The sequence below is a fragment of the Oenanthe melanoleuca genome, chromosome 25 (assembly GCF_029582105.1).
Source record: "Oenanthe melanoleuca isolate GR-GAL-2019-014 chromosome 25, OMel1.0, whole genome shotgun sequence".
In the NCBI taxonomy this organism is placed as follows: domain Eukaryota; kingdom Metazoa; phylum Chordata; class Aves; order Passeriformes; family Muscicapidae; genus Oenanthe; species Oenanthe melanoleuca.
Genome location: NC_079358.1, coordinates 8252966 through 8271615, shown reverse-complemented (window position 1 = coordinate 8271615; position 18650 = coordinate 8252966). Strand labels below are relative to the sequence as shown.

The 18650-nt window shown below is 42.3% G+C and overlaps 1 protein-coding gene across 1 annotated transcript; it reads right to left on the bottom strand.

Annotated features, from left to right (window-relative positions):
- Positions 1–508: 508 nt before the first annotated feature.
- Positions 509–17799, bottom strand: CDC37 (cell division cycle 37, HSP90 cochaperone). Its single transcript, XM_056510259.1, has 8 exons — positions 17616–17799; positions 13932–14213; positions 13688–13793; positions 11582–11697; positions 6449–6571; positions 4088–4270; positions 2747–2818; positions 509–940 (listed from the first exon to the last, which is right to left on the bottom strand). Exons 1-8 carry the CDS (start codon positions 17715–17717, stop codon positions 809–811), a joined length of 1116 nt encoding a protein of 371 aa, XP_056366234.1. The 5' UTR covers positions 17718–17799; the 3' UTR covers positions 509–808.
- Positions 17800–18650: the final 851 nt, after the last annotated feature.

Here is an 18650-nt window from a genome sequence, read left to right as displayed (position 1 = left end):
GCTGGATCTGAACTGGGAGCACAGCTGGACCCAAACTGGGAATGGGATGGATCCACACTGGGGGGTGCTGGGAGTGACTGACTGGGATATACTGGGAGGGACTGGGATCACGCTGGGAACGACTGGGATCTAACTGGGAGTGACTGGGATATACTGGGAGTGACTGGGATCAAACTGGGAGTGACTGGGATATACTGGGAGTGACTGGGATATACTGGGAGTGACTGGGATCAAACTGGGAGTGACTGGGATCAAACTAGGAGTGACTGGGATCAAACTGGGAGGGACTGGGATAAACTGGGAGGGACTGGGATCTAACTGGGAGTGACTGGGACATACTGGGAGTGACTGGGATCAAACTGGGAGGGACTGGGATCATACTGGGAGTGACTGGGATCACACTGGGAGTGACTGGGATCAAACTGGGAGTGACTGGGATATACTGGGAGGGACTGGGACACACTGGGAGCCCCCATCCCCCCCATCACCCCAAACTCCACACTCAGCCTCTCCAATCTCTTTATTCTCCACTCTCACCCCCCCAAAAAAAACCCCAAAAAAAAAACCCCAAACCCCACCTGGGTCTGCCTCAGGGTGGGGGGGGGGACCCCAAACCTCCCAAAAACCCAAAAAAACCCCAAAAAAAAACCCCAAAAGTGAAAAGCACAGGGTGGGGCAGCGTGAGGGGGGAGGGGCAGGATATGTGTGTGTGTGCGGCTTGGAGTATTTTTTAAATTTTCATTTTAATTTTTTTTTTGTTTGTTTTTTGACCTTTTCTGGTTTTTTTTTTTTTTTTTGGGGGTTCCCCTCAGGGTTTTGGGGTCTCCTCTGCTCCGTTCTCCTTCTTCAGCTCCTCCCCAGGAGCCTCCCCCGCCCCCCCCTTGGCGTTGGGCACCCACAGCCCCGAGTCGATGCAGCGCTGCATGTGGTACTTGGCCTCCTGAAAATCAAAATTAAATTAAAATTCCAATTAAAGGGTCGGCAAAGGGGCTTGGGGGATCACGGAGGGGGTTTGGGGAGCCCCAGCAGGGATTTTGGGAACCCCTGAGGGGATTTTTGGGGATCCCCAAAGTGTTTGGGGGCTCCCCGAGGAGTTTTGGGGATCCCCAGGATAGATTTGGGATCCCCATGATGGATTTGGGATCCCCAGGAGGGATTTGGGATCCCCAGGAGGGATTTGGGATCCCAATGAGAGATTTGGGATCCCCAGGACGGATTTAGGGCTTTTCTGAGGGGTTTAGGGACATCCTTGAGGGATTTGGGAACCCCTGAGGGGATTTTTGGGGATCCCCAGGAGGGATTTGGGATCCCTCACTGAAGGATTTTGGGCTTTTCTCAGGGATTTAGGGACATCCTGAGGGGATTTGGGGTTTCCCCAAAGTGTTTGGGGGCTCCCCAAGGAGTTTTGGGGATCCCCAGGAGGGATTTGGGATCCCCAGGAGGGATTTGGGATCCCCATGATGGATTTGGGATCCCCAGGAGGGATTTGGGATCCCCCACTGAAGGATTTTGGGCTTTTCTGAGATATTCAGGATTCTCCTGAGGAGATTTGGGATCCTCAGGAGGGATTTAGGGACATCTTGAGGGGATTTGGGGCTTCCCCAAAATGTTTGGGGGCTCCCCAAGGAGTTTTGGGGCTCCCCATGATGGATTTGGGATCCCCATGATGGATTTGGGATCCCCAGGAGGGATTTGGGATCCCCCACTGAAGGATTTGGGACTTTCCTGAGGGATTTAGGACCCTCCTGAGGAGATTCAGGGACCCCTTGAGGAGTTTTGGGGACACACACTGAGGGATTTGGGGTTTCCCAAAGTGTTTGAGGACTCCCCAAGAAGTTTTGGGGATCCCCAGGAGGGATTTGGGATCCCTCACTGAAGGATTTTGGGCTTTTCTCAGGGATTTAGGGACATCCTGAGGGGATTTGGGGTTTCCCCAAAGTGTTTGGCGGCTCCCCAAGGAGTTTTGGGGATCCCCAGGATGGATTTGGGATCCCCATGATGGATTTGGGATCCCCATGATGGATTTGGGATCCCCAGGACGGATTTAGGGCTTTTCTGAGGGGTTTAGGGGCATCCTTGAGGGATTTGGGAACCCCAGAGGAGACTTTTGGGGATCCCCAGGAGGGATTTAGGGGTTTGCTGAGGGATTTGGGAACCCCTTAGGGGATTTGGGATTTTCTCCAAAGTGTTTGGGGGCTCCCCAAGGAGTTTTGGGGATCCCCAGGATGGATTTGGGATCCCCATGATGGATTTGGGATCCCCAGGAGGGATTTGGGATCCCCCACTGAAAGACTTAGGAGATTTGGGACCATCCTTGAGGGATTTGGGGCTCCCCTGAGGAGATTCAGGGACCCCTTGAGGAGTTTTGGGGACACACACTGAGGGATTTGGGGTTTCCCCAAAGTGTTTGGGGGCTCCCCAAGAAGTTTTGGGGCTCCCCATGATGGATTTGGGATCCCCAGGAGGGATTTAGGATCCCCCACTGAAGGATTTTGGGCTTTTCTGAGATATTTAGGATTCTCCTGAGGAGATTTGGGATCCCCAGGAGGGATTTAGGGACATCTTGAGGGGATTTAGGGACGTCCTGAGGGGATTTGGGGCTTCCCCCAAAAACTCCTGAGGAGTTTTGGGGATCCCCATGATGGATTTGGGATCCCCATGATGGATTTGGGGATCCCCATGATGGATTTGGGGTTCCCCTGAGGGATTTGGGACCCCCCAGGAGGATTTTGGGGCCCAAACTCACAGTTGGATCCATTTTGCTGATGGTTTCCTGCAGCATCTGAACGTCCTTGACATCAAAACATTTCTGCAGCTCCTGTGGGAACAGGGACTGGGATGGACTGGGAGGGACTGGGAGGGACTGGGAGGGACTGGGATCAAACTGGGAGGGACTGGGAGGGACTGGGAGGGACTGGGATCAAACTGGGAGGGACTGGGATCAACTGGGAGGGACTGGGATATTCTGGGAGCCACAGATGCCCACAAGAAATCTCCCCCCAAAAACCCAAAATTTCAGAATTTAACCCCAAAATTCTATGATTTCACCCCAAACCCCCCAACTTCCAGGATTTAATCCTAAAAAACCCCAAAATTTCAGGATTTCACCCCCAAATTTCACGATTTCACCCCCAAAAAACCCCAAAATTTCACGATTTCACCCCCTTAAAAACCCCAAACTCCAGGATTTCACCCCCGAAAAACCCCAAAATGTCACGATTTCACCCCCAAATTTCACGATTTCACCCCCAAAAACCCCCAAAATTCCAGGATTTCACCCCCAAACCCCCAGTATTTCACCCCCAAATTTCAGGATTTCACCCCCAAACTTTCAGTATTTCACCCCCAAATTTCACGATTTCACCCCCAAAAAACCCCAAAATTTCACGATTTCACCCCCAAATTTCACGATTTCACCCCCAAAACTCCAGTATTTCACCCCCAAACTTTCAGTATTTCACCCCCAAAATTCCAGGATTTCATCCCCGAAAAACCCCAAACCCCCAGTATTTCACCCCAAACCCCCAGGATTTCACCCCCAAATTTCAGGATTTCACCCCCAAATTTCACTATTTCACCCCCATAAAAACCCCAAACTCCAGGATTTCACCCCCAAAAAACCCCAAAATTCCAGGATTTCACCCCCAAATTTCACGATTTCACCCCCAAAAACCCCCAAAATTCCAGGATTTCACCCCCAAACCCCCAGTATTTCACCCCCAAATTTCAGTATTTCACCCCCAAACTTTCAGTATTTCACCCCCAAATTTCACGATTTCACCCCCAAAAAACCCCAAAATGTCAGGATTTCACCCCCAAATTTCAGGTTTTCACCCCCAAAACTCCAGTATTTCCCCCCCAAACCCCCAGTATTTCACCCCCAAATTTCAGGATTTCACCCCCAAATTTCAGGATTTCACCCCCAAACTTTCAGGATTTCACCCCCAAACCCCCAGTATTTCACCCCAAAATTTCAGGATTTCACCCCCAAACTTTCACGATTTCACCCCCAAAATTCCAGGATTTCACCCCCAAATTTCAGGATTTCCCCCCCAAACCCCCACCACTCCCCCCGGCCCGCACTCACGGCCGGCAGCGCCTCGTACACCTCCACGGGGTCGAGCCCGCCGGGCCCCAGGCGCTTGCGCCGCTCCTCCTGCTCGTACTCGCGCAGCGCCCGCTCCAGCCGCGCCCGCGCCCGGCCCCGCACCCGCCCCTTGAACGCCTCCAGCTCCTCCGTGAACCCCTCCAGGTACTGCTGGTCTGCGGTCTGGGGGGGATTTGGGGGGCTCAGGGCGGGGGTGAACCCCAAAATTCACCCCCGAGGCGGGGTTGGTGGTTGGGGGGGTTTGGGGGTTTTGTTTTGGGGGTGTTGGGGTTGGGATTGGAATGTCAAGGTTTTGTTTGTAGGGTTTGAAAAGCCCAAATTATAATCCCAGATGCTCAATTCCAACCCTAAATTCCTAATTCCAGCCCTAAATCCTCAATTCCAGCCCCTAAATCCCCAAATTTCACCCCCAAACCCTTAATTCCAACACCAGATCCCAAATTCCACCCCTAAATCCCCAATTATTACCCTAAATCCCCAATTCCAGCCCCAAAACACCAATTCCAAATCCCTAAATCCCCAATTCCACCCCCAAACCCTTAATCCCAACACCAGATCCCCAATTCCAGCCCCAAACCACCAATTCCAACCCTAAATCCCCAAATTCCAGCCCTGAACCCCAAATTCCACCCCCTGAACCCCAAATTCCACCCCCTAAATTCCAAATTCCACCACCCAAACCCCAAATTCCACCCTCCAAACCCCCAATTTCCACCCCCAAACCCCAATTTCCATCCCCAAACCCCAAATTCCACCCCTAAACCCCAATTTCCACCCCAAACCCCAAATTCCACCCCCAAATTCCCAATTCCACCCCCCAAACCCCAAATTCCACTTCTGAACCCCAAATTCCACCCCCCAAACCCCAAATTCCACCCCCAAATTTCAACCCCTGAACCCCAAATTCCACCCTCCAAACTCCAAATTCCACCCCCTGAACCCCCAATCCCGACCCCAAACCTTCATTTCCAGCCCCAAACCCCCAATTCCGACTCTTAAACCCTGAATTCCAACCCTAAATCCCCATTTCCACCCCCAAATTTCAACCCCTGAAACCCAAATTCCACCCCCGAACCCCAAATTCCACCCCCCAAACCCCCAATTCCACCCCCTGAACCCCAATTTCCACCCCCTAAATTCCCAATTCCACCCCTGAACCCCAAATTCCACCCCCAAACCCCAAATTCCACCCCCCAAACCCCCAATTTCCACCCCCAAACCCCAAATTCCACCCCCTAAATTCCCAATTCCACCCCCAAACCCCAAATTCCACCCCCCAAACCCCAATTTCCACCCCCAAACCCCAAATTCCACCCCCAAACCCCAAATTCCACTCCCTGAACCCCAAATTCCACCCCCTACACCCCAATTTCCACCCCCAAATTCCAACCCCTGAACCCCAAATTCCACCCTCCAAACTCCAAATTCCAACCCCTGAACCCCCAATCCCAACCCCAAACCTTCATTTCCAGCCCCAAACCCCCAATTCCGACTCTTAAACCCCAAATTCCAACCCTAAACCCCAAATTCCACCCCCTAAATTCCCAATTCCATCCCCCAAACCCCAAATTCCACCTCTGAACCCCAAATTCCACCCCCAAACCCCAATTTCCACCCTCCAAACCCCCAATTTCCACCCTCCAAACCCCAAATTCCACCCCCAAACCCCAAATTCCACCCCCTAAATTCCCAATTCCACCCCCCAAACCCCAAATTCCACCTCTGAACCCCAAATTCCACCCCCAAACCCCAATTTCCACCCTCCAAACCCCCAATTTCCACCCTCCAAACCCCAAATTCCACCCCCAAACCCCAAATTCCACCCCCTAAATTCCCAATTTCCACCCCCAAACCCCAAATTCCACCCCCAAACCCCAAATTCCCCCCCCAAATTCCCAATTCCACCCTCCAAACCCCAAATTCCACCCCTGAACCCCAAATTCCACCCCCTGAACCCCAAATTCCACCCCCAAACCCCAAATTCCACCCTCCAAACCCCCAATTTCCACCCCCTACACCCCAATTTCCACCTCTGAACCCCAAATTCCACCCCCTAAATTCCCAATTCCACCCTCCAAACCCCAAATTCCACCTCTGAACCCCAAATTCCACCCCCTAAATTCCCAATTCCACCCTCCAAACCCCAAATTCCACCTCTGAACCCCAATTTCCACCCCCTACACCCCAAATTCCACCCCCTACACCCCAAATTCCACCCCACCCCTCCCCCCCCAATCCCACCAGCCCCCTCCTCCCCTCCTCAAACCCCCCAAAAATCCCGAGGCCGAACCCAAAACCTGTCTCCCCTCCCCCTCAGGGCAGGATTTTGGGTTTTTTTACCTTGATTTTGGTGAAGAACTGCCTGAAACAAGCCCTGGGATCCACCTTGAGGCTCTTGGCCAGCTCCAGGATGAACTGCATGACGATGGTCTGGTGGGCAACCTGCTCCATCAGGGCGTGTTTCTGGCGAGGAAGGGGTTAAAAATTCCCCAAAATGCCCCAAATTCCCCACTGGGAAGGGCTGGGTGAGGGGCTGGGGTCACTGGGAGGAGACTGGAGGGGGTTTGATCCCAAATTAATCACAGATTAGCCCAGATTTAACCCCAAATTATTCCCAAATTTAACCCCAAATTACTCCCAAATGGATCCCAAATCTATCCAAAATTATCCCGAATTTATTCCAAATTATTCCCAAATTGATCCCAAATCAATCCCAAATCTATCCCAAATTACCCCAAATTTAACCCCAAATTACTCCCAAATGGATCCCAAATCAATCCCAAATTATCCCAAATTTAACCCCAAATTATTCCCAAATTGATTCCAAATTATTCCAAATTTAACCCCAAATTATTCCCAGATTATTCCCAAACCAATCCCCAATTATCCCAATTTATTCCAAATTATTCCCAAACTGATCCCAAATTATCCCAAATTTATCCTAAATTATTCCCAAATTTAACCCCAAATTATCCCAAATTATTCCCAAATTATTCCCAAATCAATCCCCAATTATCCCAATTTATTCCAAATTATTCCCAAACTGATCCCAAATTATCCCAAATTTATCCTAAATTATTCCCAAATTATCCCAAATTTATCCCCAAATTATTCCCAAATCTATCCCAAATTATTCCCAAATTTAACCCCAAATTATTCCCAAATTTGTCCCAAGTCAACCCCAAATTATCCCAAATTACTCCCAAATTATTCCCAAATCAATCCCCAATTAATCCCAAATTTAACCCCAAATTATTCCCAAATCTATCCCAAATTATCCCAAATTTATCCTAAATTATTCCCAAATTGATCCCAAATCAATCCCAAATTTAACCCCAAATTATTCCCAAATCTATCCCAAATTATCCCAAATTTATCCTGAATTATTCCCAAATTGATCCCAAATCAATCCCAAATTATCCCAATTTATTCCAAATTATTCCCAAACTGATCCCAAATTATCCCAAATTTATCCCCAAATTATTCCCAAATTGATCCCAAATCTATCCCAAATTATCACAAATTTAACCCCAAATTACTCCCAAATGGATCCCAAATCAATCCCAAATTATCCCAAATTTAACCCCAAATTAAACCCAAATTGATCCCAAATTATTCCCAAATTTATCCCCAAATTATTCCCAAATCAATCCCAAATTATCCCAAATTTATTCCAAATTATTCCCAAATGGATCCCAAATCCCAAATTATTTATCCCAAATTAATTCCAAATTGATCCCAAATTTACCCCAAACTAATCCTAAATTATTCCTAAATTGATCACAAATTTATCCCTAATTAATCCCAAACTGATACTAAATTAATCCCAAATTAATCCCAAATTTATCCCTAATTATTCCTAAATTTATCTCACATTCATCCCAAATTGATGCAAATTTAAACCCAAATTTAACCTAAATTTATCTCAAATTGAGCCCAAATTTGATCCCAATTTGATCCCAAATTAATCCCAAATTAATCACAAATTAATCCAAATTAATCCAGATTTGATCCCAAAATAATCTCAAATTAATCCCAAAGAAATCCCAGACTGATCCCAAATTGATCCAAATTTAACCCCAAAATGATCCCAAATTAATTCCAAATTGACCCCAAAATAATTCTCATAGTTAAAAATAGGAAAAAAAAAAAACCTAAAAAAAAATAAAAATATGACAATTCCAGCCTGGAAAAAAACGGATTTTTTCATATTTCACCCAAATCCTCATAGGAAAAAATGAGGAAAAATACTAAAAAAATCAGAATATGATAATTTTAACCTGGAAAAATTGGATTTTTTTCCTGATTTCACCCAAATTCTCATAGGAAAAAATGGGGAAAATTACTAAAAAAATGAGAATATGATAATTTTAACCAGGAAAAATTGGATTTTTTCCAGATTTGAGCCCAATTCTCATAGGAAAAAATGGGGAAAAATACTAAAAAAATCAGAATATGACAATTCCAGCCTGGAAAAAAACGGATTTTTTTCCAGATTTCACCCAAATTCTCATAGGAAAAAATGGGGAAAAATACTAAAAAAATCAGAATATGACAATTTTAACCTGGAAAAATTGGATTTTTTCCAGATTTGGGCCCAATTCTCATAGGAAAAAATCTAAAAAAAAGAAGAGAATAAGGCAATTTCAACCTGGAAAAAAATGGATTTTTTCATATTTCACCCAAATTCTCATAGGAAAAAATGAGGAAAAATACTAAAAAAATCAGAATATGATAATTTTAACCAGGAAAATTTGGATTTTTTCCTGATTTCACTCAAATCCTCATAGGAAAAAATACTAAAAAAATCAGAATATGGTAATTTTTACCTGGAAAAATTGGATTTTTTCCAGATTTGAGCCCAATCCTTACAAGAAAAAATGGGGGATAAAACAAAAAATGAGAATATGACAATTTCAACCTGGAAAATTTGGATTTTTTTCCTGATTTTAGCCCAATCCTCATAGGAAAAAATGGGGAAAAATACTAAAAAAATCAGAATATGATAATTTTAACCTGGAAAATTTGGATTTTTTCCAGATTTCACCCAAATCCTCATAGAAAAAAATGGGGAAAAATACTAAAAAAATCAGAATATGATAATTTTAACCTGGAAATTTGGATTTTTTCCAGATTTTAGCCCAATTCTCATAGGAAAAAATGGGGGATAAAACAAAAAATGAGAATATGACAATTTCAACCTGGAAAATTTGGATTTTTTCCAGATTTGGGCCCAATCCTCATAGGAAAAAATGGGGAAAAATACTAAAAAAAGCAGAATATGACAATTCCAGCCTGGGAAAAAACGGATTTTTTCCTGATTTCACTCAAATCCTCATGGGGAAAAATACTAAAAAAATCAGAATATGATAATTTTAACCAGGAAAAATTGGATTTTTTTCCTGATTTCACTCAAATCCTCATAGGAAAAAATACTAAAAAAATCAGAATATGATAATTTTAACCTGGAAAAATTGGATTTTTTTTCAGATTTTAGCCCAATCCTCATAGGAAAAAATGGGGAAAAATACTAAAAAAATGAGAATATGAAAATTTTAACCTGAAAATTTGGATTTTTTCCAGATTTCACCCAAATCCTCATAGAAAAAAATGGGGAAAAATACTAAAAAAATGAGAATATGACAATTTTAACCTGGAAAAATTGGATTTTTTCCTGATTTCACCCAAATCCTCATAGGAAAAAATACTAAAAAAATCAGAATATGATAATTTTTACCTGGAAAAATTGGATTTTTTCCAGATTTCACCCAAATCCTCATAGAAAAAAATGGGGAAAAATACTAAAAAAATCAGAATATTATAATTTTAACCTGGAAAATTTGGATTCTTTTCCTGATTTCACTCTAATCCTCATAGGAAAAAATGAGGAAAAATACTAAAAAAATCAGAATATGATAATTTTAACCAGGAAAATTTGGATTTTTTCCTGATTTGAGCCCAATTCTCATAGGAAAAAATGGGGAAAAAAACTAAAAAAAGCAGAATATGATAATTTTAACCAGGAAAAATTGGATTTTTTCCTGATTTCACCCAAATCCTCATAGGAAAAAATACTAAAAAAATCAGAATATGATAATTTTAACCTAGAAAATTTGGATTTTTTCCAGATTTGAGCCCAATTCTCATAGGAAAAAATGGGGAAAAATACTAAAAAAAGCAGAATATGACAATTCCAGCCTGGAAAAAAAATGGATTTTTTCCAGATTTCACCCAAATTCTCATAGGAAAAAATGGGAAAAAATACTAAAAAAATCAGAATATGATAATTTTAACCAGGAAAAATTGGATTTTTTCCAGATTTGAGCCCAATTCTCATAGGAAAAAATGGGGAAAAATACTAAAAAAAGCAGAATATGACAATTTTAACCTGGAAAAATTGGGTTTTTTTTCCAGATTTGAGCCCAATTCTCATAGGAAAAAATGGGGAAAAATACTAAAAAAATCAGAATATGATAATTTTAACCTGGAAAATTTGGATTTTTTTCCTGATTTCACTCAAATCCTCATAGGAAAAAATGGGGAAAAATACTAAAAAATCAGAATATGATAATTTTAACCAGGAAAAATTGGATTTTTTTCCTGATTTGAGCCCAATTCTCATAGGAAAAAATGGGGAAAAATACTAAAAAAAGCAGAATATGACAATTCCAGCCTGGAAAAAAACGGATTTTTTTCCAGATTTCACCCAAATTCTCATAGGAAAAAATGGGGAAAAATACTAAAAAAATGAGAATATGACAATTTTAACCTGGAAAAAAATGGATTTTTCCAGATTTCACCCAAATCCTCATAGGAAAAAATGGGGAAATAAAGTAAAAAAAAAAAGAGAATATGACAATTTTAACCTGGAAAAATTGGATTTTTTTCCTGTTTTTAGCCCAATTCTCATAGGAAAAAATGGGGAAAAATACTAAAAAAATCAGAATATGATAATTTTTACCTGGAAAAATTGGGTTTTTTTCCTGTTTTTAGCCCAATTCTCATACAAGAAAATGGGGAAAAATACTAAAAAATGAGAATATGACAATTTTAACCTGGAAAAAAATGGATTTTTCCATATTTCACCCAAATCCTCATAGGAAAAAATGGGAAAAAATACTAAAAAAATCAGAATATGATAATTTTAACCTGGAAAATTTGGATTTTTTTCCAGATTTGAGCCCAATTCTCATAGGAAAAAATGGGGAAAAATACTAAAAAAATCAGAATATGATAATTTTCACCTGGAAAATTTGGATTTTTTCCAGATTTGAGCCCAATCCTTACAAGAAAAAATGGGGGATAAAACAAAAAATGAGAATATGATAATTTCAACCTGGAAAATTTGGATTTTTTCCAGATTTGAGCCCAATTCTCATAGGAAAAAATGGGGAAAAATACTAAAAAAATGAGAATATGATAATTTTAACCTGGAAAATTTGGATTTTTTCCAGATTTTTGCCCAGTGCTCACCTCCTCCACCTCCAGGTCGATGCACCAGATCACCAGGTAATTGGCTGTCTCCTCACACACCAGGTGAGGGTTGTCTGACAGGTACTTCTGGCTGTCATCCCAGCGCCTCAGCATCCCTGAAAAACACCCAAAAAATTTATTTTCATCCCCAAAAATCCATCAGGAGAAAGGTGAGGAGAAAAGGGAGAGAACATTTATGAAATATAATAAAATTTAATTCAATTTAATTAAGTTTCTCCTAAATTGAGCTTCAGCAAAGTAAAAAAAAAAAAAGAAAAATTTCATTAAATTATTGATTTTTTTCAGTGGTGAAGAATTTCAGGTTGGTCCTGACACAGCCAAAAAATGTGAGGCTGATTTTGGGGTGAATTCCTGAAATTTTGGGGTTTTTGGGGCTCCTTGTCTCCATCAGGAGAAAGCTGAGGAGAAAAGGGAGAGAATATTTAATGAAGTTTAATTAAATTTCATTAAATTCTTTCTAAATTGAGCTTCAGCAAGGTAAAAAAATTGAAAAATTTCGTGAAATTGTCAATTTTTCAGAGGTGAAAAATTTCAGGTTGGTCTCGACACAGCTGGGAGGAGCCAAAAAATGTGAGGCTGATTTTGGGGTGAAATCCTGAAATTTTGGGTTTTTTGGGGCTCCTTGTCTCCATCAGGAGAAAGCTGAGGAGAAAAGGGAGAGAATATTTAATGAAGTTTAATTAAATTTGATTAAATTCTTTCTAAATTGAGCTTCAGCAAGGTAAAAAAAAATTGAAAAATTTCGTGAAATTGTCAATTTTTCAGAGGAGAAAAGTTTCAGGTTGATGGGAGCTGGGAGGAGCCAGAAAATGTGAGGCTGATTTTGGGGTGAAATCCTGAAATTTTGGGGTTTTTGGGGCTCCTTGTCTGATTCAGTGTGATCCCAAAAATCTCCCCCCCAGCTCTGGGTGGGTTTTGGGGTGAAATCCCCCAATTTTGGGGTTTTTGAGGCATTTATCTTGTGGGGAATCTGTGGCTCCCAGAATATCCCAGTCACTCCCAGTATATCCCAGTCACTCCCAGTATATCCCAGTCACTCCCAGTATATCCCAGTCACTCCCAGCTTGATCCCAGCTTGATCCCAGTGTGATCCCAGTCTATCCCAGTCACTCCCCATGTGATCCCAGTTTATCCCAGTCCCCCCCAGTGTGATCCCAGCCCCTCCCAGTGTGATCCCAGTCTATCCCAGTCCCCTCCAGTGTGATCCCAGCCCCTCCCAGTGTGATCCCAGTCTATCCCAGTCCCCTCCCAGTGTATCCCAGTCACTCCCAGTGTGATCCCAGCCCCTCCCAGTATATCCCAGTCACTCCCAGTGTGATCCCAGCCCCTCCCAGTCTATCCCAGTCCCCCCCAGTGCAATCCCAATCTCTCTCAGTGTGATCCCAGTATATCCCAGTCCCCTCCAGTGTGATCCCAGTCCCTCCCAGTCCCCCCCAGTACAATTCCAGTATACCCCAGTGTGATCCCAGTCTATCCCAGTGCCTCCCAGTGTGATCCCAGCCCCTCCCAGTGTGATCCCAGTCACTCCCAGTCCCCCCCAGTGCAATCCCAGTCTCTCTCAGTGTGATCCCAGTCTATCCCAGTCCCTCCCAGTGTGATCCCAGCCCCTCCCAGTATATCCCAGTCCCCCCCAGTGTGATCCCAGCCCCTCCCAGTGTGATCCCAGCCCCTCCCAGTGCGATCCCAGCCCCTCCCAGTATATCCCAGTCCCCCCCAGTGCAATCCCAGCCCCTCCCAGTATATCCCAGTCCCCCCCAGTGCAATCCCAGCCCCTCCCAGTATATCCCAGCCCCTCCCAGTATATCCCAGCCCCTCCCAGTACATCCCAGTCCCCCCCAGTGTGATCCCAGCCCCTCCCAGTGCGATCCCAGCCCCTCCCAGTATATCCCAGTCCCCCCCAGTGCAATCCCAGCCCCTCCCAGTATATCCCAGTCCCCCCCAGTGCAATCCCAGTCCCTCCCAGTGTGATCCCAGCCCCTCCCAGTATATCCCAGTCCCTCCCAGTGCAACCCCAGCCCCTCCCAGTGTGATCCCAGCCCCTCCCAGTATATCCCAGTCCCTCCCAGTGCAACCCCAGCCCCTCACCAAAGTGCTTAATCTGCTTCTCGTATCTCTCCACGAACGTTTTGTGTTTCTTCTCCTTCTGCTCCTCCGTCTCCTCCTTCTCCTCGGGTTTCACGTTGAAAACACTCTGAGAAACCCCAAAAAAAACCAAAAACAAACCCAGGAACAATTTCAGACCAGAACCCCAAACCAGAACCAGGAATAGGAACAATTTCAGACCAGGAACCCAAACCAGAACCAGGGATTTGGGGTCCCCCTGCCCCACCTTGCTGAATCCGTCCTTGCTGAGCGTGTCCACGTTCCAGGGCATGTTCTTCTCCTTCTTCCTCAGCTCCTCCAGCTTGTTCTCCCAACTCCTCTCCTCGTTTTTCAGCTGCTGAGCCTCGGCCTGGAGCTTCTCCAGCTCCCCTTTGCCACCCTCTGCCTCAGCCACCTCCAGCTCCTTCATCTTCTTCTGGCACTCGGCGAGTTTCCTCTTGCACTCCCTGCAGCCTTTATCCAGCTCCTCCTTCTCCTTCTGGAACTGCTCCATCCGCTCCACCCGGGCCTGCAGGGGGGAAAATCACCAGGATTGATTCAATTTCCCTTTAATTTCGCTTTAATTTCGCTTTAATTCATCATTCCCGGCTTTTGGAGTTAGGAGGGAGCAGCAGCTTTTTTATAGAATTGTAGAAATTCCAAGATTCTGAGGATTTGGAACCGTTGGAAGTGTCACTGCTTCATCCTCAGGGACACAAAAAAGGGAAATTTTGGGGTTGTCCAAATTCCTGGGCACAGCAGGGATTGGGGGAATGGAGAAGGAATTACAGAGGGATGAGGGGAAAGAGGGAAAAGGGGTGTCCTGGAATGGGGGAACTTCCCCCAGTCTGGGTTCCTACGGGAAAACAGGGAATGTGATAATTGATAAATGATTGGTGTTAATCACAGAAATTTTGGGGTTTGTAGAGACCAGAATAGTTAAAAAAAAGAAAATAACATGGAGCTAGATAAAGGAAAATAAATTATTAAACCCACTGTGATAATTAAAAAATGATTGCTGTTAATCACAGAAGTTTTTGGGTTTGTAGAAACCAAAATAGTTAAAATAAGAAAAGAATATAAACCTAGATAAAGGCAAATAGATGATATAAAACCACTGTGATAACTGATAAATGATTGGTGTTAATCACAGAAATTTTGAGGCATGTAGAAACCAGAACAGTTAAAAAAATAAAATAATATAAACCTAGATAAAGAGAAATAGATGATTAAACTCTCTGTGATAATTAACCAATGATTTGTGTTAATCACAGAAGTTTTGAGGTTTGCATAAACCAAAATAGTTAAAAAAAGAAAAGAACCAAAACCTAGATAAAGGGAAATAAATGATAAAACCCACTGTGATAATTAACAAATGATTGGTGTTCATCACAGAAGTTTTGGGGTTTGTATAAACCAGAACACTTAAAATAAAGAAAAAGCAAGGAGCTAGATAAATGGAAATAAATTATTAAACCCACTGTGATAATTAATAAATGATTGGTGTTAATCACAGAAGTTTTGGGGTCTGTAGAAACCAGAATAGTTAAAAAAACAAAAGAATCTAAACCTAGATAAAGGAGAATAGGTGAAATAAAACCACTTTGATAATTGATAAATTATTTGTGTTAATCACAGAAGTTTTGAGGTTTGCATAAACCAAAATAGTTAAAAAAAGAAAAGAACCTAAACCTAGATAAAGGGAAATAAATGATAAAACCCACTGTGATAATTAACAAATGATTGGTGTTAATCACAGAAGTTTTGAGGATTGTAGAAACCAGAATCTTTAAAATAAGAAAATAACATGGAGATGGATAAAGGGGAATAGATGATTAAATCCACTGTGATAATTAATAAATGATTGGTGTAAAACACAGAAATTTTGGGATTTGTATAAACCAGATTAGTTAAAATAAGAAAAGAACATAAATCTAGATAAAGTGGAATAGATGATATAAAACCACTGTGATCATTGATAAATGATTGGTGTTAATCACAGAAGTTTTGGGGTTTGTAGAAACCAGAATACTGAAAAAAAAAAGAATCTAAACCTAGAAAAAGGAGAATAGATGGTTACACTCTGTGATAATTAACCAATGATTGGTGTTCATCACAGAAATTTTGGGGTTTGTAGAAACCAGAATACTTAAAATAAGAAAAGAACATGGAGCCAGATAAAGAGAAATAAATTATTATACCCAATGTGATAATTAACAAATGTTTGGTGTTAATCACAGAAGGTTTGAAGTTTGTAGAAACCAGAATAGTTAAAATAAGAAAAGAATATAAACCTAGATAAAGGAAAATAGATGATATAAAACCACTGTGATAATTGATAAATAATTGGTGTTAATCACAGAAATTTTGGGGTTTGTAGAAACCAGAACACTTAAAATAAGGAAAGAGCAAGGAGCTAGATAAATGGAAATAAATTATTAAACTCTCTGTGATAATTAATAAATGCTTGGTGTTAATCACAGAAGTTTTGGAGTTTGTAGAAACCAGAATACTTAAAATAAGAAAAGAATCTAAACCTAGATAAAAGGGGAATAGATTATTAAATTCTCTGTGATAATTAATAAATTATTTGTGCTAATCACAGAAGTTTTGGGGTCTGTAGAAACCAGAATACTTAAAATAAGAACATAAATCTAGATAAAGGAGAATAGATGATTAAACTCTCTGTGATAATTAACAAATTATTGGTGTTAATCACAGAAGTTTTGAGGTTTGCATAAACCAGAATAGTTAAAAAAAGAAAAGAATATAAACCTAGATAAAGGCAAATAGATGATATAAAACCACTGTGATAATTAATAAATGATTGGTGTTAATCACAGAAATTTTGAGGTTTGTATAAACCAGAATAGTTAAATTAAGAAAAGAACATACACCTAGGTAAAGGGAAATAGATTATTAAATTCTCTGTGATAATTGATAAATTATTTGTGTTAATCACAGAAGTTTTGGGGTTTGTATAAACCACTAAAATAAAAAACATGGAGCTAGATAAAGGGAAATAAATTATTAAATCCTCTCTGTTTCAATCCCCCTGTTACAAATATTGTGAATACCAGTTTGTGAAACAGAAAAAAAAAGGTTTTCCATAGTCTGAAAGGTTTTTTTGCAGAATCCGATTTCCTGTTTTTGTGTGATCAACCACAAACTATCTGCTAAAGATTTCCTTCACAAAATTCATAACTGGGGGATTTAAACAGAGGGGAGGTCAATCATCTATTTTCCTTTATCTAGGTCCACATTCTTTTTTTATTTTAAATTTTCTGGTTTATACAAACCCCAAAACGTCTGTGATTAACACCAATCATTTATCAATGATCACAGTGGGTTTAATCATTTATTCTTCTTTATCTAGGTTTATGTTCTTTTCTTGTTTTAAGTCTTCTGGTCTATATAAACCCCAAAATTTCTGTGATGAACACCAATCATTTATCAATGATCACAGTGGGTTTAATAATCTATTCTTCTTTATCTAGGTCCACATTCTTTTCTTATTTTAAGTATTCTGGTTTATACAAACCCCAAAATTTCTGTGATTAACACCAATCATTTATCAATGATCACAGTCGGTTTAATCATCTATTCCCCTTTATCTAGGTCCACATTCTTTTCTTATTTTAAGTATTCTGGTTTATACAAACCCCAAAACGTCTGTGATGAACACCAATCATTTATCAATGATCACAACACCCTCACGCCACGTCCCTGCGCGAATCGCGGCGCTGAGGGCAGCACAAGGAGAAGCTTAAACCCCACAGGAACCTCAGCGAGGAACAAAATCACTTCATTTTCCCTTTCCCCTTCCCCTTCCCTCAGGGAATCCCAGGCCCGGTCGCCATGGGAACGGGCCTCCCGCGGAATGCCAGGCCTGAGGCGGTGAGGGAATGACGCGGGGCCAGCCGAGCCGCACCTGGTGCCGCCATCGGAAAAGACTGGCGGTGTCGATGTTGGGGTGAGTCTCGTCTTCGTCGTCCGAGACCTCGATGTGGTCCCACACGCTGTAATCCACCATGGCGCGGCCGCCGCGACCCTCCGGCACCCGCCCGTCCCGGCCGCTTCCGCCCGCGCCTGACGCACTTCCGGTACCCCGCCTGCCCTTCTGAGCATGCGCGCCTGAAGCCGCCTCGCTGCCCTTTTCAAATATGGCGGCGGGTTGACATTGATACTCCCCGCCTTCTGAGCATGCGCGCTGCGCGCCTGAAGCCGCCGCGCTGCCCTTTTCAAATATGGCGGCGGATTTAAAGTCATACGGACGCCTCGACGATACGTACGCGGCGTTTTACTGCGGATTTTAAAGAGTAAATTAAAGAGTCTTCTGAAATATTTTAAAGGTTTAAATTGAAGGAAAAGCCTGCCTCTTCCATGATTTGAAGAGGTTTAATTGATACAGAAACCGCATTTTTTTAAGTTATTTTGGGGATTCAGTTGAGGGTCAATCTAGCTTTTTCGTTGTTTAAATGGTTAAATTAGGTAGAAATCTGTTTTCCATCCTTTTTAAGGGTTTAAATTGAAAGGAGCCTCTTAATGAGCAGGTTTAAGAGTTGCATCAACAGGGTCTCTCTGTTTTTAGGGACTTTATGGGGAAAATGGTGTCAAAATGTCCCAAAAAAGGTGTTTCTTCACAAAAACCAGTGATGGGAGGAGGAAGCATCTTGGGGGGTTAAACTGAGGGGGAATTACATTTTAAAAATTTAACTTGAGGCAGGATCCTCCATTTTAAGGGTTTGAATTGAGGGAAACTCCACCTTTTTCACTATTTTTAGGTTTTGTTTGGAGGGAGACCCTTTTTATCCAGACAGAGGGGACCCCTTTTTCCATTTTTTAGGATTAAATTGAGGGGGCAAAACTTTTTTTCCATCATTTCAAAGGGTTAACTAGAGGGCTTCCCTTAATTATGAGGGAAAATGGCCAGAAAAAAAGGGGGAAAGAACTGGAAATGTGAGGG